This window comes from Haematobia irritans, chromosome 1, assembly GCF_050003625.1.
Source record: "Haematobia irritans isolate KBUSLIRL chromosome 1, ASM5000362v1, whole genome shotgun sequence".
NCBI classification, from domain to species: Eukaryota; Metazoa; Arthropoda; class Insecta; order Diptera; family Muscidae; genus Haematobia; species Haematobia irritans.
The window spans coordinates 131,007,237-131,029,773 of NC_134397.1; the positions used below are offsets into that span (position 1 = coordinate 131,007,237).

Genomic DNA, 22,537 nt, shown 5'->3' on the forward strand with positions numbered 1-22,537 from the left:
GATTTGATTGAAAATTTCATTAAAAGTTTGGATTGGCATCTAGACAAAGATCCGTTACTTTATTTTTCGACCTCCCCTTTGTCCGATTTTTTGAAAAAACTAAAATTCTCTTATTTAACTGAGATTTACAGAGAACATGCGGTGAGGTTATGCAATTAATATGGGGTACCTGTTGTGTTCATATGTGGACGGGGAGGCGACCTCCCCTTGCCTGACTTTCTGAAACTTGGAACAAAATTATCCGATTTGCTTGAAATTTTCAGGGAAGATTGAAGGGGTGTCCAGAAAAGAACGGCTACTTTAGTTTTCGATATTTGGTCGGGGATGAGGACCTCACTTTGCCCGATCTTTTTTTTAAAGTACAGTGAAAACAAAACTAAAGTTCTCCGACTGAAATTTTACGGAAAAACTGGGTGAGGTTATGAAATTTATATCAGGTTCCTGATTTGGTCGGGGAAAAATAAAAGGTCATAGGGAGACATCCGCGTTTACTTAGTACATACATACAGAGATACAATTAAACATTTCCAATTTACTTGAAATTTACAGAGGACGTGTGGAGAGGTTATGAAATTAATATTTTGTGATATTTGGACGGGAAGGTCCCTCTTCCCTTGCTTTTTGAAAATTAGGCTTATGATTTGCTTGACGTTTTCTGGGACATTGAGACAAGATACGCTACATCAGTTTTCGATATTTGGTCGGTAGGAGGACCTCCTCTAAAACTGAAAAAACTAAAATTCTCAAGTTTTCTTGAAATTTACAAAGGCTGTGGGGAAGGTTATGAAATCAATATGGTGTATCTGTTGTTTGGGTATTTGGACGGGCAGGGAACCTTTTCCTTGCCCCACAATTGAAGGAAGGAAAGTTTCTAGATTTTCTTGGAATTTTCAGGGATACCAGGTCGTGGTGGAACGAAGGTTGGGAGAGGGATCCCTTTTATCCAATTTTTGAAAATTGAATGTATGGGATTGACCTAAATGGGAACTCGGTACAGACTTTTTTTAGTAAAAAACTTAAATTTACATGAAATTGGCAGCCATTGGTATTGGTAGAGGGTGCATCAGTTTCCGGTATATGTTCGGGATAGGCCATGTCCAACATTTTATTAAATTTGAATATGGTAAATTTTTTAGCTACTTTTGCTCTTACTGGGAGGAATATGGTTGACTAAGTTAGAGCAAAATGTTCCTACCAATACGCTTCGGAAGGCGCAGCGAAGCGGGCTGTGTTACGCTAGTCATTCATATAAAGAAAAAATATATAAAAAATATACTAAGGTTTTTATTTTATTTGTATGAACTAACTAATTAATAAATACAAGATATGACGGCTTAAACATTTAAATACATCTATAACAAACTTAAGAACTAAATAGGTAATAATAATTCTACCATATGGCACACTTATAATCTGTCGGATTCATTTCACTGCCCAGAGGGCAATTATAGGCATTGGCAAAATCGGCATTATTCGATAACATACCCAAGACACGATATTTATCAATAGTGTGATCATCCGATAGCCCTTCCCAGTAATGGGCCTCCTCATAGGCAGAGCACCATACTTGTGCCGTGCCCAAAAAGAATAACTGTTCCGGTGTCAAATCCAAACCGGGCATCCGTTCTTCACTATCTGTTGAATATGCGAGATCATTATTTTCGGCAGCTTGTTTCTCCATGAGACGACGATAAGTCAAGAGAGCCAATCGTAGTCCTCCAGCATCAGCAATATTTTCGTCTCTAGTTACATTTCCATTAATGTTGCGATTAATTTCCGGAATGTAATATCTGTCAAAGTAATCAACAAAACATTGTGCTCGTTCTCTAAACATTTCCCCAGATTTCTCTGACCACCAATAATGTTCACTGCCAGTGTGATCATATTTGGCTCCAACGGTGTCAAATGCATGAGTCAACTCATGACCCACCAAATAGCCGAGAGTTCCATATTTCAGAGAGTTGGGCCAATCCTTCTGGAACATTGGAGGATTTAGTACTCCAGCCATAACATACATAGAATTATCCGTATTGAAATAGAAGGCATTTGCTTGCATTCCCACTAGCAATTCTAATGGCTTTGTTGTATTATCCAATTCGAGATGGTGTAGACCATTATAACGATCCATGGATTGTTGAAATTTTTTCAAATTTAAATTATTGGCTTCATAATTGCCCGGAATGAATTCGAGATTTCGGATTTCTTCAATTAAACGACTTGTCATTTCGCTATCTTCATATCTTCCGATCACTTTGCCCATCATAGATTCTTTGAGAAGAGCTTCTTTCCGCGAGTCTTCATCAAGCCAGTCGGCTTCTTCTATAATAGTTCGAAGATTATGTTTTATTTCATCAATCATGGCATCGACTTCCTCAATTGCCTGGTCATTGCTGATCATCTGAAAGAGTATAAATACCAAAGTTGTATGTAAGAAATAAGCACTTATAAGTATATAGGTCGGAGACTAGTTTCAGGCGAACACAAAAAAGTTCAGCTATGGTTTATCTTTTTTATCTGGTGACATTTCTGTATTTTTTTTTAAATGGTTTCAGTGTGATACATCATTCGGACTCTGCTAATAAAAGAAAGTTCCTTGTCATTGGGTAAATAGAGATAGACATTTCCATCACCGGTGATATCACAATAGACAACAGACACCCAACATACCTAACCTAAATACCAAAGAAGAATGCTCAACAAGAAGTGGTTGGTTGAATTACTCGTTCCTACACTTATAACTGCCGTAATATCCGCTGTCTCAGCATTTTTAGAAGAATTAATTTATTTATTTATTAAAGAATTTAAAACCATAATAATCTTTACAAGAATTGTGGTGTCGCTGTTCCGAAAAGTGGATCAGTATTTCAATTCAATTGTAATGCACTCCAAGGCGACATCTTTCAGATTGAAAGCAACATGCAATAATTAGAGAGAAGTTCGCCACTGTGGTATAAGTCTAAGTGAACCTGAAATAACGGCATGCGGCTATACCGAAACTAACCCATGTTAATATTCGAAAAACAAATATCAGCATGTATCACGGTGAGGATTATTATTCAACCGTCGAACGGAACGGACGTGTTTTTTTAATAGCGGATAAAATCATCGTAATAAGTACCTACTACGAATTTCAAATGTGGTGGGATATTAGGCCACCATGCAGAGAAATTCAAAGACATACACTGGGTTGCTAACTTCAGGGCCCAGTGGACGGGTATCGACTGGAGTTATAAATTTGGGCAATGACCAAGAGTTAGGCCCAATTAGTCGACCTGTAGACGGGTCGACAGGTGGTGACAATTTGACAAGTCGAACCTTTTCCAAGGTAACGGCATCAAAAGGAGGTAATCCCTCACGAAAGAGATTCAAGGAACGCAGAAAGGCTTTGTTTATCCTAAATAAATTAGGATCAGTCGACCCAAGCACGTTGTCGGCTAAACAAAGCGATTCCTTAAAATGGGCTCAAGGAATTCTTGAGGCTGGAAAAAGGGAACGATCACCGGATGAGCTGCCATCCTCCAAAAGGGATCAACGATCGTTTGCCTCAGTTGCTAAAGACAGCCTTGTGATGGCTATCATAAATAAAGGAGCATTGGACGGTATGGTTCCAAAGCAAAAATGGGGGGAAATTGAGAATGCTTTGTCTGGCGTCTACTCACAGGTGCTGGAAAAGTTTCCCGGCCCAGATCCTCGACACCAAGAGGCTGGTTGGTATCAAGGACGATTTAAGCTAGTCGCATTTGAGGACCAGAGGTCTATAGAATGTTTTAAAGCTGCTCTGATACTAATTGGTGAAGTTTGGGAAGGAGCTGCTCTAGAGTTAGTCGAGAAGAAAGACATACCGGCTAGACCAAGAGCACATGCGTGGATACCTGCAAACCCTCCTGACCCTGAATCTATTTTAAATAGACTGAAACAATGCAATCCAGATCTTCCAACAGCTGATTGGAAGGTTGGCCATTTGGATGAAGTGGATGGGCCAAGACGGCATGCAGTGTTTATATTGAACACTCAGTCTTTGCCACATCTAGCAAAGTCTCAGAGCCGTGTATGTTATGGCTTTCATTATATCCAAATGAAGGTGTATAAAAACGATCAGCTAAAGGATTCAGAAATGGACAAGCCTCTGTCTGAATCAGAAGTAAGCGGATCCTCTTGCGAAGTCGAGGGAGATACCAAAGTTGAAGACATGGATAGATACCGTATGCGTGAGGAGGCTTCTACTGCCTCAGAACTCACCAAAGTTGAACCTATGGTTATTGCGAGAGTCACCGATATCTCTGAAGAGGACATTCTTGATGACTCGATTGAAGCGGCTGATGTGACGGTTGTTGAAAATCTCGATGGTCCTACGGATCCTCCAGATAAATCTTCATCATTGTAAGGCTGCATGTGCTGCCTTAAAAGTTCTCCTGATGAAAGGGGACATAGACATAGTTCTTATTCAAGAACCATATGTTTATAGAAACAAAATATGTGAATTAAGTACTCCGGGGTTCAAACTATTGCAGTATACTGGTAATGATGTAATTCGAGCCTGTATAATTGCTAAACACGAGCTTAACTGGTTTCTGCTTCCTTCAATGTACAATGCAGACACTGTCGTTGCCAATTTAGAAATAGCCAAATGCAAATATTGGGTATCTTCGGTCTATATGGGACATGACAGGGAGATGCCTCCATGTGCCGTTAAGACCTTAGTTGAGGAGTCACTGAAAACAAAGACGAAACTCATTATGGGATGCGATGCGAATGCGCATCATAGTATATGGGGAAGTAGTGATACTAATGCAAGGGGAGAGTCGCTAATAGAGTTTATTTTGCGTACTAATCTGGTAGTTTGCAACAAGGGAGATGCCCCAACCTTTGTCACTAAAAACAGGCAAGAGGTTTTGGACATCACCTTGGCCTCGCAAGAACTGAATGAAATGATATCTGAGTGGCATGTTTTAAGTGAACACAGCTTCTCAGATCATCGCTACATCAGTTTCAAATTTGATGTTCATACCACCAAGACCATATTTCCGCCAAATGTTAGGAAAGCTGACTGGAAGAGGTATAGGGAATCGTTCAATATGATGATACCGGAAATACCAGAGACAAATATGAGCACTGTGCAAGTTATCGAACACGCAGTGGAGAGGATTACTAAGGCCTTCAACATTTCACTGGAAGCTGCATGCCCTAAAGGGAAGCCAAGGGGGAAAAATCGACCACCATGGTGGTCTACGGAGTTAGGTAATATGAGGAAATCGTGCAGGAAGCTCTTTAACAAAGCAAAGTCCACCAGAGCTCCTGTGGATTGGGACGCTTACAAGAAGAATCTGAGAGGATACAAGCGAGAACTGAGAAAGGCTCAGCATAACTCTTGGAATGATTACTGCAGCAGCATTGAGAATACGTCCGAGGCTTCCAGACTACGGAAAGTGCTAGCATCCACGAGCTCCGCTCCAGGTTTCATTAAAACATCGGAGGGCAATTGGACAACGTCCAGTGAGGAGACGCTGGAGGTACTATTGGACACACATTTTCCCGGAAATCAGACGGTTGAACCATGCACTGGCGGTGCCACAGTGGCTCAGCGGTCGTTTCCTATCGAGGAAATTGTATCAGAATCTAGAATAAAATGGGCGTTAAATGGCTTTGGATCATTCAAATCCCCCGGACCTGATGGAATTACTCCGGCGGAGTTAAAAGCGGTGGCTGACAGAATTATCCCCTGGTTATCGGCGATATATATAGGATGTATCAACTTAGCATATATTCCACGAAAGTGGAGAGAATCAAAAGTCGTTTTCATACCTAAAGCGGGAAAAGCCTTTCAATCTAATGCGAAGGATTTCCGACCAATCAGCTTATCATCATTCCTACTTAAGACTCTGGAGAGGATGATAGATATTTATCTTAGAACTAGCGTCGATTCAAGTTTGCTCTCGAAAGGACAACATGCATACTCGAAAGGCAGATCTACTGAGACCGCATTACATGAACTAGTCAGCTTTATTGAAAGCTCACTATCTGTCAAAGAATACACAATCGTGGCATTTCTAGACATCGAAGGGGCGTTCAATAACGTCCATCCGAGCTCGATATTAAATGGACTGACAACTCTGAATGTTGATCCAGGTATACTTAGGCTGTTAGACGAACTTCTAAGGAAGAGACGCATTTCAGCCACACTAGGACAAGCAAACATACAAAGGTATGTGAACACAGGCACTCCTCAAGGAGGAGTTCTATCACCTCTTCTTTGGAATGTTGCTATAACGACCTTCTGGTTTCCCTAGAAAAAGAAAGGATACAAGTGGTGACATACGCAGATGATGTGGCGCTAGCAGTCAGGGGAAAATTCCCATCGACAGTTAGAGATATTATACAGAGAGCCCTCCGGATGACTGAGAAATGGGCGAAAGATAATGGTCTTGGGGTAAATCCTGCAAAGACAGAAATAGTCATGTACTGCAAAGATCGCAAAACTCCCACGGTTAGGCCCATCTCCTTAGGGGGTATTGAAATTCCCTTTAGGTAGTGTGCAAAATACCTTGGCGTTATTTTGGACAGGAAGCTGAACTTTAAGCTTAATATTGAAGAAAGGGCGAGGAAAGCAACGGTAGCTTTATACTCGTGCAAAAAGGCAATAGGGAAAAAGTGGGGACTAAAACCAAAAATTGTACATTGGCTATACACGGCAGTGGTTAGACCTATAATGCTATATGGTGTTGTAGTCTGGTGGCCGGCACTTCACCAGCCGACAAGTTTAGACAAAGTTCAGCGTATGGCGTGCTTGTGTATCTCTGGTGCATTCAGCAAGACAGGAACAAACTCCCTTAATGTCATACTGCATCTATTGCCTTTAGACATTTTGGCCAAACAGTCAGCTGCAACAACGGCTGTGCGGTTGCGCGAGCTATCGCTGTGGTCGGAAAAAAGTTACGGTCACAGTTCGGTCCTCAAAAGAATGCCAGATGTGCCTAACGTAGTGGATTACACTTTGGCGAGTCCACTTTTCGACAAAAAGTTTGAGACTCTAATTCCCAACAGTGAGGCGTGGTGTACACGGACCCCGGGGAATAAAAGATATATAGATTTCTACACTGATGGCTCCAAATTGGATGGCCAAGTGGGTTTCGGAGTATTTTCTAAAGATCTGGAACTTCGAATAGAAAAACATTGTAGTGTTTTTCAGGCTGAAATATTAGCAATAAGAGAAGTGGTGAATTGGCTGAGAAGTAATGCTCCAAGCAATATTGGCATTAATATATACTCAGACAGTCAACCTGCAATAAAATCCTTGGACTCTGTGTTCCTCAACTCGAAAACGGCCATCGACTGCCGCAAATCTCTCAATGAGATGGCTGAGCAGCACAATATTCACCTAATATGGGTGCCTGGCCACAGGAACATACCGGGGAACTGCGAAGCAGATGAGCTAGCAAGGCTAGGAACTACCTTGCATATTCCAGGGGAACTAGAATCTGTTGGTGTGCCTCTGGCTACCTGCAAGCTCTTACTGCGTGAGAAGGCTGTCATGATGGCAAATGTTCGATGGGAGAATTGTAAGGGTTGTAACGACACCAAGCAAATATGGCCCCATTTAAACTTAAACCGCACACTAGATATGCTAGTGTTCTCGAGACGCCAGATATTACTCCTGATATCTGCTATAACGGGTCGCTGCCTGATAGGCGATTTTGCAAAAACTATTGGTGCGAAGTATAATGACTATTGTATGAGCTGTCATGATGCGGAGGAAAAGGAATCAATAAAACACCTCTTGTGTGAGTGTCCTGCATTTTGTGTAAGGGGCATATAGCTTCAGATTACTAGCGGACCTGGAAAACGTTAACTTAAGCAGTCTGCTAATGTTTTTGGAACAATCTGGTTGGTTCAACAGAAGAAAATAATCGAGAAGGTTCAACGGTTAAAACTAGAAGTGCCCATATGTAATAGGTACTTTTAGTTAATGTGGTATCACAATGGACTGAATAGTCTAAGTGAGCCTGAATCTTAATCGGGCTGCCACTTTAACCTAACCTTAACCTAACCATCACGGTGAATATGACCCCAAACACAGGAGTGTTTACTTATTTAGGGGAAATAATATGTTTGCATATTTTTCCGCACGAAAATTCAAGAGTTGCATCAATATTTGTTCGAAAAACTAAAAAAAACTGATTTCGGAGTTTTCCGCGTAAACATTGTCCAATATGTCGTTAAAATCATGGATATAGTGGGGTCAGACCATCATTTCGATTGCCCAATATCTAAAGATTGTCTAACACATGTTCGGAATAAGGTTGTATACGAAAAGAGACTCGGCAATTTTTTAGTACCCATGTCAAAGTCATCTTTCTAACGCTATATAGAGGGGTTTTCGTTGGCAAATTTACAGCAATGCATTTCTTATGGATAGCGGACGAAGATTACCCTCATTAGGTAATCTTGGACCAATTTTAAGTTGGTATCTTTGAGTACACCCTCAAAAAAAATTGCTTCTCTAACATATGTTACAAACATATTTTGCTGGAAGCACATATATTATTGGAAAAATTATTATGTTTGTTTTATGTGAAAATATTTTATATTTGGAAGCATTTTGAGCCCAAAAATTTTCTCCCAAACTTCTGCCTAATTGCATATTCCCTCACATCTTTCTCACTTCCACGAGACTTTTTAGTTCTTAGGATCTTTTCTGTAATACAAACAATGCTGAAGAAATTATTCAATTTTATAAATTTGTTAAATTTTACCATTCGCCTGGACGGAGAATCGAACAGAGGACCTTACTATCCACATGACTACGTAGCGGTTATAGTCACTAATAGACAATTATCGTTATAAGTTACTTTTTCATAACAGGTTGGCTGATAAGTCCCCTGTCTGACTCATAGATGGCGTCGCTAGTATTAAATGCATATTATTTTTATAGAGTACCAACCTTCAAATGGTTCGTGTCAAAAATTGACGTCTGTAAGTCAATTAGTTTGTGAGATAGAACGTCTTTTGTGAAGCAACTTTTGTTATTGTGAAAAAAATGGAAAAAAGGAATGTTTTGATAAAATACTGTTTTCTGAAGGGAAATAATACGGTGGAAGCAAAAACTTGGTTTGATAATGAGTTTCCGGACTCTGCCCCAGGGAAATCAACAATAATTGATTGGTATGCAAAATTCAAGCGTGGTGAAATGAGCACTGAGGACGGTGAACGCAGTGGACGCCCGAAAGAGATGGTTACCGACGAAAACATCAAAAAATCCACAAAATTATTTTGAATGACCGTAAAATGAAGTTGATCGAGATAGCAGAGGCCTTAAAGATATCAAAGGAACGTGTTGGTCATATCATTAATCAATATTTGGATATGCGGAAGCTCTGTGCAAAATGGGTGCCGCGCGAGCTCACATTTGACCAAAAACAACAACGTGTTGATGATTCTGAGCGGTGTTTGCTGCTGTTAACTCGTAATACAGCCGAGTTTTTCCGTCGATATGTGACAATGGATGAAACATGGCTCCATCACTACACTCCTGAGTCCAATCGACAGTCGGCTGAGTGGACAGCGACCGGTGAACCGTCTCCGAAGCGTGGAAAGACTCAAAAGTCCGCTGGCAAAGTAATGGCCTTTGTTTTTTGGGATGCGCATGGAATAATTTTTATCGATTAGCTTGAGAAGGGAAAAAACATCAACAGTGACTATTATATGGCGTTATTGGAGCGTTTGAAGGTCAAAATCGCGGCAAAACGGCCCCATATGAAGAAGAAAAAGTGTTATTCCACCAAGACAATGCACCGTGCCACAAGTCATTGAGAACGATGGCAAAAATTCATGAATTGTGCTTCGAATTGCTTCCCCACCCACCGTATTCTCCAGATCTGGCCCCAGCGACTTTTTCTTGTTCTCAGACATCAAAAGAATGCTCGCAGGGAAAACTTTTGGCTGCAATGAAGAGGTGATCGCCGAAACTGAGGCCTATTTTGAGGCAAAACCGAAGGAGTACTACCAAAATGGTATCAAAAAATTGGAAGGTCGTTATAATCGTTGTATCGCTCTTGAAGGGAACTATGTTGAATAATAAAAACGAATTTTGACAAAAAACTTTGTTTTTCTTTGTTAGACCGGGGACTTAGTAGCCAACCTGTTAGCATAGTTTGCAGCGCCCACGAGCCGATGCAAACAAAATATTATTCAACAGAAACATACATGTGTTGGCCACGTGGAGCAATGGTTAGCACGGGGCTTCCCTAAAGGGGCCCCCCCCTGGAACCTCGAGGGGGGGGGGGGGTGCAGCGTCATTTTTGGTTGAGCATGTTTTGTATCATTAAATTTGTCAAAACAACACTAATTGTTAAGTTCAACAAAACATCAATAATATACCACAAAAGAGCATACCATTCGCACATTTCGAAATGTTCATTTATAACCACAGTGAGAAAGTTACATGCAATTCTATAATTTGTTGTAGGTTTTCCATTATTAGCCGTTCACTTTATTTGCAACGGCTAAATTTCTTGCTAAAATATCAGAACCAGTACCCAATTTTGTATTCACACATTTTAAAAATTTTGAAACCATTTTCGTCACTTTTAGACATAAAGTCAAAATATCTGTCTTGCCTTCATGTTGAAACTGATTTAAGGAGTACTTTTTCAGTAATAGTACCAAATATTAAAAATCTAGCTAATGAAAGGAACAATAGCCAAATAGCGCAACGAAATTGATACATTTTTTGGGGGGCGCGAAGCAAATTGGGTTGGGAAGCTCTGGGTTAGCATGTCCGCCTTGCATGCAAAGGGTCCTGGGTTCAATCTATAGAAATAAAAATTTGAAAAAATTTTCTATAGAAATAAAATTTTGGTAGATTAGTTTTGGCTCGAGTGGCAACCATGATTATGAACCGATATGGACCAATTTTTGTGTGATTGGGGATCGGCTATATAACTATAGACCGATATGGACCAATTTTGGTAAGGTTGTTAACGGCCCTATATTAACACCACGTTCCAAATTTGAACCGGATCGGATGAATTTTGCTCCTCCAAGAGGCTCCGGAGGTCAAATCTGGAGAACGGCTATATATATTATTATTGACCGATGTGGATCATTTTTCGCATGTTTGTTAGAGACCATCGCTACATCAGTTTCAAATTTGATGTTCATACCATCAAGACCATATTTCCGCCAAATGTTAGGAAAGCTGACTGGAATAGGTATTGGGAATCGTTCAATATGATGATACCGGAAATAACAGACACAAATATGAGAAATGTGCAAGATATCGAACACGCAGTGGAGCGGATTACTAAGGCCTTCAACATCTCACTGAAAGCTGCATGTCCTAGAGGGAAGGCAAGGGGGAAAAATCGACCACTATGGTGGTCTACGGAATTAAGTAATATGAGGATATCTTGCAGGAGGCTCTTTAACAAGGCAAAATCCACCAGAGCCCCTGAGGATTGGGACGCTTACAAGAAGAATCTGAGGGATACAAGCGAGAACTGAGAAATGCTCAGCATAACTCTTGGAATGATTACTGCAGTAGTATTGAGAATACGCCCGAGGCTTCCAGACTACGGAAGGTTCTAGCATCCACCAACTCCGCTCCAGATTTCATTAAAACATCGGAGGACAATTGGACAACGTCCAGTGAGGAGACGCTGGAGGTACTATTGGACACACATTTTCCTGGAAATCAGACGGTTGAACCAGGTTCTGGCGGTGCCACAGTGGCTCAGCGGTCGTTTCCTATCGAGGAAATTGTATCGGAATCTAGAATAAGATGGGCGTTAAATAGATTTGGACCATTCAAATCCCCCGGACCTGATGGAATTACTCCGGCGGAGTTACAAGCAGTGACTGACAAAATTATCCCCTGGTTGTCGGCGATATATAAAGGATGTATCAACCTATCATATATCCCAGGAAAGTGGAGGGAAACAAAAGTCGTTTTCATACCTAAAGCGGGAAAAGCCTCTCACTCGAGGGCGAAGGATTTCCGACCAAACAACTTATCCTCATTCCTACTTAAGACTCTGGAGAGGATGATAGATATTTATCTTAGAACTAGCATCGATTCAAGTTTGTTCTCGAAACGACAGCATGCATACTCGAAGGGCAGGTCTACTGAGACCGCATTACATGAACTAGTCAGCTTTATTGAAAGCTCACTATCTGTCAAAGAATGTACAATCGTGGCGTTTCTAGACATCGAAGGGGCGTTCAATAATGTCCATCCGTGCTCGATATTAGGTTAGGTTAGGTTGTGTGGCAGCCCGATGTATCAGGCTCACTTAGAATATTCAGTCCATTGTGATACCACAGTGGTGAACTTCTCTCTTATCAGTGAGTGCTGCCAGATTCCATGTTAAGCTCAATGACAAGGGACCTCCTTTTTATAGCCGAGTCCGAACGGCGTTCCACATTCCAGTGAAACCACTTAGAGAAGCTTTGAAACCCTCAGAAATGTCACCAGCATTACTGAGGTGGGATAATCCACCGCTGAAAAACTTTTTGGTGTTCGGTCGTAGCAGGAATCGAACCTACGACCTTGTGTATGCAAGGCGGGCATGCTAACCATTGCACCACGGTGGCTCCCTTCGATGATTAATATTTGGCTTTGTTCTTTAATCCCGAAATATAAAAGGCAAACTAATCGCAAACGAATCACTGTCTATAAAATACAAATGTGAACTTAGCATAGAAGACGCATTTCTCTTATATAATGCTTTTTTCCTTGTCGAAAAGTTGACAAACTTTTCAATGAAGACGTCCTTACAGTTAAATGATTCGACTTAAAATTGGGTATCCTAATATGAACAAAAATTTTGTTTGACTAAGGTCAACTTAGCTTTAATAATTCCGAAATACTTTTCAAAATTAATGAAATCTTCTTTAAATTTGTTGCCTTTTTGTATCTTGACTACAGGAGTTGTCTATTTTATTTAAAGACTTTTTTACTTAAAACAAAGCATAATAATTAAGTTTTCGTTGACACGTTTCAAAAGGACTTTGATAGCATATAAATAAAAAGCATAAAAAAACAAATTAATTTAGATTTGATTCTTACACAGAAAAAAAAAATATCACCAAAATATTTAAAATTAAAAAAGTTGATTGAAATTGAAATTAATAAATTAATTGATACAATTTTAATCAAGATAACTTTAAGTTAATTAAGTTAATGATTGAAGATTTTAAAATTTTTAATTCAAAAACTAATTGATACAATTAACTTTTTAATCAAACTAGGAAGACTGACGCCCATTTTCATGAAGCTCCGTTAGTGCTCCGTTAACTAACGAATTTTTAAACCGTATAATGGACATAGCTGCCATCTAGCGTATATATCCAGTTAGGATCTTAACTGCCAAAAAATTTTCAGTTAAAGTTAATCGGAGAGAAGATAATTGAATTTACTTGCTGTTAACTGGTAGTTAAAGCCTAACGGTGCTACATGAAAATGGCCGTAAGTCACTTAAAAAAGTGATGGATTTTTTTTTAAATTTTTGACTAATAATTTATTTCAACAAACAATCAATTTTTAATCGAACTAAAAACACTAGGAAAATATGAAATAATTTATTTTTTAGTAAAATTGTGCACTATATTTGTATACAACTTTTTTTCTTATTTTTAGTTCACGCCATTAAAGATAGCAAAAAATTATTCAAATAAGGAACATTTACTCATATTTTGCAAAATTTAACTAAAATCAACTAATCTTCATGAACTAAAATGAAGTTCAGTTGGCATTAGAGCCCATTTTTCTGGGTGTAGAGTCATTTTTACAACTTTTCGACTAAGCAGTGGCGATTTAACAAGGAAAATGTTGGTATTTTGACCATTTTTGTCGAAATCAGAAAAACATATATATGGGAGCTATATCTAAATCTGAACCGATTTCAACCAAATTTGGCACACATGACTATATTACTAATTGTACTCCTAGTGCAAAATTTCAACCAAATTGGACTTATATGGCTTCTGGGGCCATATAAGTCCATATCGGGCGAAAAATATATATGGAAGCTATATCTAAATCTGAACCGATTTCAATAAAATTTGGCACACATGACTATACTACCAATTGTACTCCTTGTGCAAAATTTCAAGCATATCGGGCGAAAGATATATATTGGAGCTATATCTAAATCTGCTGCTAAATCTACTCCCTGTGCAAAATTTCAAAATTGGGCCAAAACTCTGGCTTTTAGGACCATATTATTCCATATCGGGCGAAAGATATATATGGGAGCTATATGTAAATCTGAACTGATTTCAATCAAATTTTGCACATTTGACTATACTACTAATTGTACTCCTAGTGCAAAATTTCAACCAAATTCGGCAAAAAATCTGGCTTCTGGGGTCATATAAGTCCATATCGGGCGAAAGATATATATGGGAGCTATATCTAAATCTGAACCGATTTCAATCAAATTTTGCACACTTGACTATACGACTAAGTGTTGTATTTGTACAAAATTTCAAGCAAATCGGTATAAAACTCTGGCTGCTGGGTCCATATTAGTGCATATCGGGCGAAAGATATATATGGGAGCTAAATCTGAAGCGATTTCTTCCAAAATCAATAGGGTTCTATTCTGACCCAAATTTGAAGGCGATTGGACTTAAATTGCGACCTAGACTTTGATCAAAAAATGTGTTCACAGACGGACGGACGGACAGACGGACATGGTTATATCGACTCAGGGACCCACCCTGAACATTTTTGCCAATGAAACCATGTGTCTATCTCGTCTCCTTCTGGGTGTTACAAACATATGCACTAATAATACCCTGTTCACAGTGTGGCGCAGGGTATAAACATGAATATGCAACGTATATTACTTAGAATATAAATTTGTATTACCACCACGGTTGCCACAGTTGGTAGAATTCTACCCAAAATAGTATTTTTTCTTGTTAAATCTCTGTAGAAATAAAATTTTGGAAAAAGTTTCTATAAACAAATTTTTGTGAGAAATTTTTCTATAGAAATAAAATTTTGAGAAAAAATTCCATAGAAACAAAATTTTGAGAAAATTTTTTATAGAAATAATATTTTGAAAAAAAAATTGCTATAAAAATACAATTTTGACAAAATTTTCTATAGAAATAAAATGTTGACAAAATTTTCTACAGGAATAAGGTATTGACAAAATTTTCTATGGAAATATTTGTTTGGTAGATTGGTGGTAATTTGTGGTAATCTTAAAATTTTGTTAGATTTTTTTTTGCACGAATGGTAAATGTTGTTAAAGATCAAGCCTTGCCTGCTTCTAATTTCCTCCTTTAGAGCCCCAAAAATGTAAAAATTATTACAAATTGTGTTGAGTGAAAATGTCCCTACATTGTGGTCCAACGTGCCTACAAGATGCTAAATATTAGAAAAACCCTATATATAGGGAATTTCCCCTACTTCTAGCAACACTGGCTGTAGTTGATATTGCACCTACGGAGTTAGTATGCCACTAATATTGAGCCCATTATTAAAAAATTAGTGTGGGTAATGAATCCAAATTTGTAAAAATCGACCAATATTCTTATGTAAGAGCTACAAGTACGTACACCCAGAAAAAAGTGACCTCTTCTTTAAGTTAAAATGAACTTATTGTGATGAAAATTGAACTTCGTATAGCGCCAAAGACATTTTTATTTGTTTGAACGATATGATTTTCGTAGAAATTAGGTAGAATGCATTCCATATATTAGTTAACATTTTCCTATATTTATGTACCACTATACTACAGAATGAAAAAATGTAACTGAATTGAATTCATATATGGAATGATTTTATTGAACTTGTTTCATTCATTTGGATAAATCTTACATATTTGTGGTAAACCTTTTACTTCGAAATTAGAACTGCTTATCTTCGTTTTTAAATAGAATTTTATTTATTTATATAGGCAATTTTTTCTTCAATAAAAGACATGTTTTATTAATATATTAAATATATTTATTTAGAATCAACAGCATCGATTGGCTAGTACATCAAAATTTGAAATTTGAGTAACATTGGTTAATAAATAAGAGTACTATATCCAAATTTGGGAAAATCAAGCGATGCATATATATGGAAGCTATATCTACATCTGAACCGATTTCGATGAAATTTTGCACATATAGTTAGTACTATAGAAGGCTGGATCTAGACAAATTTGAGTAAGATCGGTTTATAAATAAGGGTTCTATGGCCAAATTTGGGAAAATCGGGCTATACATATATATATATGATTTTTTGCACATATAAAGGGTGATTCTTTTGAGGTTAGGATTTTCATGCATTAGTATTTGACAGATCACGTGGGATTTCAGACATGGTGTCAAAGAGAAAGATGCTCAGTATGCTTTGACATTTCATCATGAATAGACTTACTAACGAGCAACGCTTGCAAATCATTGAATTTTATTACCAAAATCAGTGGCAGAAAATCCGCTTTTTTATCGACAAATTTTGTTCAGCGATGAGGCTCATTTCTGGTTGAATGGCTACGTAAATAAGCAAAATTGCCGCATTTGGAGTGAAGAGCAACCAGAAGCCGTTCAAGAACTGCCCATGCATCCCGAAAAATGCACTGTTTGGTGTGGTTTGTACGCTGGTGGAATCATTGGACCGTATTTTTTCAAAGATGCTGTTGGACGCAACGTTACGGTGAATGGCGATCGCTATCGTTCGATGCTAACAAACTTTTTGTTGCCAAAAATGGAAGAACTGAACTTGGTTGACATGTGGTTTCAACAAGATGGCGCTACATGCCACACAGCTCGCGATTCTATGGCCATTTTGAGGGAAAACTTCGGAGAACAATTCATCTCAAGAAATGGACCGGTAAGTTGGCCACCAAGATCATGCGATTTGACGCCTTTAGACTATTTTTTGTGGGGCTACGTCAAGTCTAAAGTCTACAGAAATAAGCCAGCAACTATTCCAGCTTTGGAAGACAACATTTCCGAAGAAATTCGGGCTATTCCGGCCGAAATGCTCGAAAAAGTTGCCCAAAATTGGACTTTCCGAATGGACCACCTAAGACGCAGCCGCGGTCAACATTTAAATGAAATTATCTTCAAAAAGTAAATGTCATGGACCAATCTAACGTTTCAAATAAAGAACCGATGAGATTTTGCAAATTTTATGCGTTTTTTTTTAAAAAAAAAGTTATCAAGCTCTTAACAAATCACCCTTTAGTTAGTGCTATAGAAGACTACATTTAGCCAAATTTGAGTGAGATAGGTTGATAAATAAGGGTTTTATGGCCAAATTTAGAAAAATCGGGCTGTACATATATATGGGAGCTATAGCTAAATCTGAATCAATTTCGATGATTTTTTGCACATATAGTTAGTGCTATAGAAGATTACATTTAGCCAAGTTTGAGTAAGGTCGGTTGATAAATAAGGGTTTTGTGGCCAAATTCGGGAAAATCGGGCGATACATATATATGAGAGCTATATCTAAATCAGAACCGATTTGGATGAAATTTTGCAGACTTGAAGGGCGATGAAAAAGATAACCTTTTGCCAAATTTGGTGACGATCCGTTTGAAAAAAAGCGCAACGTGACCCCATTTGTCGAAATCGGGCGATACATATATATAGGAGCTATATCTAAATTTCATCCGATTTCTTCCAAATTCAATAGCATTCGTCCTTGTGTTCAAGAAACTCCTTGTACCAAATTTCATCAAAATCGGTTAATAATTCCGACCGGAATCCTGTGAACAACAAATACATGGGCAGACGGACGGACGGACGGACATCAAGCGCTAGATCGACTCAGGAGGTGATTCTGAGTCGATCGGTATATATTTTATGGGGTCTAAAATCAATATTTCTGGTAGGCACATTTTTTGGCAGATCAAACTTATTATACCCTGACCACTATGTGGTTTAGGATATAAAAAATGGGAAGTGAATTTTCCCAAATGTTGAAATCGATTTTACACTAAAAAAAACAGTGAAACCACCAGGAAGAAAACTTTTGGTTAATTTTAGAAAATTTTGAATATTTTTAGAAAATTTTAATAAACACTGGCATCAAGCCAACATCACAAAAATGATTAAATGTTTTTCGACAAGTTTATTAAACAAAATTAATTTTTTTTTTCAATTGTTAAATCAAATTTTGAAGTTTTAAGGAAAAAAAATGAACTTCAAAATTGCAAGAATGTCTTTAGTGACATACGAAGTTCATGATGGACGCAGTTGTAGTAATAGTTACAAATTTAAAGAAATAATGAACTATTTGGTGAGAAATACGAATTTAGTAAATCTTTATGCTTAATTTGTGTATAATTTTTCCCGTTCTTTAGTTACTTTAATGAACGTACCCAAAAAATTATTAGAGTAAAGGAAACTTTCTCCAAACATAATAATTACAAGAACTAGTATAAAGTTAAATTGGCTTAAGTGAAATAGAGAGTTCACTTTTTTTTGAGTGTATGTAATCCCTACTCATACACTTACCCTCATATACAAATGATCAAAGAGATAAATCATTGAATTTCTCATTCTTGAAGTACAATATTCCGTTTGATATGAGGCATCGTCTAATTGTGGATCCATGCCATAAATAAATTTCATTGATAAATAATTGGCAACTGCTTCCTTGTGCTCATCACAGATGAATTCCAGTTTGTAATATAAATATTCACAAGGTTTATAAGCATCATCGAATTCACGCTCTCTATCGAGCCATGCAATTTCCAGATAATTTTTCAATTGTTCAACAACTGTATTATTAATCAACTCTTGATCGGACTCTTCAAACAACGTAAGGTGATCTTTGCACTTGTATTCATTTTCATCGACCTCTTCGAAAACTTGAAATACGGCAGTAAGAAATTCGAATATATCTCCAATAATAGCGGCTATATTTTCTTCGGGTACTTGGTAAAGTGTTAAAATCTCATGCATACGTTCATAGTTTTTTCGATAGGGATTGGAGGTGCAATTTTTTATGCTATCCGTATGTAGCTCTATATCAAAGCCAAACGAAGGAAAATCGAAATAAGGCTTAAAAGGATACTCGGAAATTGTGCCATCCTTAAATAAGCCATTAATGCCGTAGTTACTCATGTGAGCACTCATTTGAACCCAACTGAATGAATCGCTATCCCAGTAGGGATCCAAGGCAGGAAATCCACCTATTGATTGGAGAACCTGAATGTATTCATATGACTTGCGTTTTGTTAACAAATCTTCCTCCAAGCAGTTGAAATAGAATTGTTTTGCTAGCTGGAATTCATATTCATACTCTGGAGCAATATCTTCTATAGAGTCTTTGCGTAGAATATTCTCAGTGAAATCACTTAATTCATAGTCAATATCTGTAAGATAATTACGTTTCGTTTCGGAATGCCGGGGTTTGATGACATTCCTCCAATTGCCACAAGCATATTCATAGAAATCATCACAAGGATTTATGGTCAGGTCCATAAAGGACAACATTACAGCTGCATATTCAGCTCGTGGATCAGTGATTTCATTTGAAGCATCCAACCAATTCTCACAATATGTTGTTGGTATTGAAACACCGGCTTGCCAGATATTAATCACAATCAAACACCATAAATAATTTTCTTTGTTAGTTTTTGACATTTTAAATATTTTCATACAAATTATTATATTTATTTTTTAATACATTACGTTGTATTCTTTCAGTTTTTTTATTTTATTTTCTTTTAATCAATTCTAAATTATTCGTTCACTGAACTAAAATCGTTTTGACACGGTTTCTTGATCCGTTTCATAGATCATGTATCTTAAACGTCTACTTTTCGACTAAATTCCTGTTTTTTAATTGAGAATATATTTATTATGATTTGAAACAGCTTTAAAAAAATAATATCTTTGTCCGTCCGTCTAGGCGTATACAATAAACATGTATGGGCGGATTGGCACAGTGCATTTGGTTAAATTTTTTTATACTGTATTTTAGCATAAAGAATTAGATTTCATCACCCTAAGAATATAGTCAACAACAAGTTTAGGCAAACAGCGAGAATATTAGGTCCAGTTAGACTACCAAAGGCCATATAACTTTTGAAACTTCTAACTTATGAGGTTTGATCAAATTCCATTTCTGTGGGATCTATTGAATCGCATGAAAAATTGACACTTAATACCATCAATAATCGGACCAATTTTTGAACCGTATGTGCATGCAGAGAATGAATATGAGCTCCCCAAATATATTTCAAGGGCAAAATGTTAGTATTGGACAGTGAAAACATATACATGGTTCGAGAAAATAACATGGTTGCCACAAACATGTTACATGTACCCCGTCCAAAAATAAGATTTTACTCTTGAAACATGTTAGGGGTGATCCTATTCCTGCCACAGGGCAGCTGTGAAGTTCATTCTGGGGATGAGTGTACACAAGCAAAAAAAAAAAAAAATTGACCGAATATAATAGACTATGCACCTAAAGTTTATGACACAAAATTCACATTTTTTTTTCAAACAAAGCACACAGAAAAAATTTCCGTAGTTAAACTAACTCCAAATTTAACTTATTTTTATTGGAAAAAATTTATTTGCTTATAGTTAAATTTTATTATTTTTATCGAAATTTTCCACAGAAATCTTACTTTTTTAAGGTATGTCTCAAAAATTTTATGAACTAAACGTGAGTATAATGTTCAATGACCTTAAACATAAGTTCAATATGAACTAAAGCAAACGAAGATTTTCATACGATTCCCAAAAATAGTAAGAATGAACTACTGTATGGTTAAAATGGTCATGATTTGGCCCCAATGATTTTCTTCTTTACTTTTAGTTAATTTTTTCTTCTATGAGATGATGTAATTTCTTGAACTGCAGTTAAAAAGTACAACAGGTCATTAAAATTTCTTGGTTTTAACAACGCTTTGTGAAAATCTCAAAATGTGGAGTAAAATTTTGTTCAATTTTCGTGCGAGGTAGTTCATTCTTCCTATAAAACAGTTCACTTTTTTTCGGTGCATGTTTAATTTGAAAAGTTCATAATCTTTGGTTAAATTTGGTTTTCTACATTAAATTTAGTACATTAATTTTTGAAATTAAAAAAATGTGATTCCACCATGAAAGAAAATTTTAATTAAAATATTTTACTAATTGCAACATGATTAATGTAAGTTTTTTGGTAAATTGATGAAAATTTGAAATGAAAAAATAATATTTTTTTGTGAAAATTTCGTTTTTTGAAGAAAAAAAAATTGGTGTTAAAAAGTGTAAAAATAAATTTCAAGACTGATACAATTTGAGAACTTTTGAGTAACTTATATATTTAAGTAATTTAAGTAAACTTCACCCATGTTAGAAAATTGTGAATTATTTTGTGCGAAGTTAAAATATATTTTGCGAATTCATACAAACTAGATAACAAATGCTCTTTAAAATTATTTTTTAAGTGTTTATCATCGGACCTTTTAATAATATCTTTAAGATTATTTACGATATCAAACTAATTCATATCACCATTGATTCTTAAGTTATCAGGATCTTAGAATTTTCTATTTTTCAATTTTGTCATCTATGTCAATTAGTGATAATGTTAATGTTATAATGTTAGTTTTAGCTGTAACAATATCAGTTTCAGGGATGTTTTCTGAAATAATTTGTGATTTTGTTTCGTGGCCTATGTAAATTTTCGTTATTTCATTAATATACGAAGAAATTTATATCGAAATTTATATCGATATCTGCACTCAAAAAAAAAAGTGAACTCTCTATTTGACTAAAGCCAATTTAACTTTATTTTAGTTCGTAGAATTATTATGTTTGGAGAAAGTTTTCTTTACTCTAATAAAAAACGTGAAAAATTATACACAAATTAAGCATAAAGATTTACTAAATTTGTATTTCGCACAAAACAATTATTATAATTATTATAATTATTTCTTTAAATTTGTAAATTTTGCTAAAAATGCGTCCATCATGAACTTCGTATGTCACTAAAGACGTTCTTGCAATTTTTAACTCAAATGTTTTCCTTCAAACTACAAAATTTTCTTCAGCAAGTGAAAAAAATGTTGAATTAGTCGAAAAATATTTACTAATTTTTGTTAGCGTTTGTAATACTGTTTAGTTAAAATTTTCTAAAAATATTCAACATTTTCTAAAATGAACCCAAAGTTTTATTTCTGGTGTTTGCAGTGTGGTAAAGAATTAATTGCAATGTAACTCGTTTTTATACCCTTCACCACTACTGTGTTACAGGGTATAATAATATAGATTTAAAGTGCTTATTTGGCTACCACATATTCACCACCCTTTTCTGTGAGTAACTTTCAGCTACCAAATGACGGGTTATCGATAATGCAGAGAATAGTCTATTGGTTATTTTGAGCGACATCTCCTTGTTAAATTCTCCGCTCAAATACAAGGGCGGTAGTCAGGATTATAAGTAGGGGTGTTTACGAATAGGTAGTCATATAAGTAAGCATTCACTACTTACCCGAACAAGCGGGAAGTTTGTGCATTTCAGCGTTGCCAGAATTGTTTCACCAAAAACCGCTAGATTTGCCCAAAAAAAAAATAGCTAAAAAAA

General features: G+C 36.7%; 1 protein-coding gene across 1 annotated transcript; it reads right to left on the reverse strand.

Moving 5' to 3' along the window:
• Nucleotides 1–1,271: 1,271 nt before the first annotated feature.
• LOC142221797 (neprilysin-1-like) lies at nucleotides 1,272–19,763 on the reverse strand. Its single transcript, XM_075291618.1, has 2 exons — nucleotides 18,466–19,763; nucleotides 1,272–2,398 (listed from the first exon to the last, which is right to left on the reverse strand). The coding sequence occupies exons 1-2, from the start codon at nucleotides 19,612–19,614 to the stop codon at nucleotides 1,391–1,393; spliced, it is 2,157 nt and encodes a 718-aa protein (XP_075147733.1). The 5' UTR covers nucleotides 19,615–19,763; the 3' UTR covers nucleotides 1,272–1,390.
• Nucleotides 19,764–22,537: the final 2,774 nt, after the last annotated feature.

What these genes read in the sequence shown, in the direction of transcription:
- LOC142221797 (XM_075291618.1), bottom strand. Translation starts at nt 19,614, where the DNA reads ATGAAAATATTTAAAATGTCAAAAACTAACAAAGAAAATTATTTATGG. An exon ending in TTGATCATTTGTATATGAGG is followed by an intron (nt 2,399 to 18,465) that starts GTAAGTGTATGA and finishes ATACTCTTTCAG; the next exon opens with ATGATCAGCAATGACCAGGC.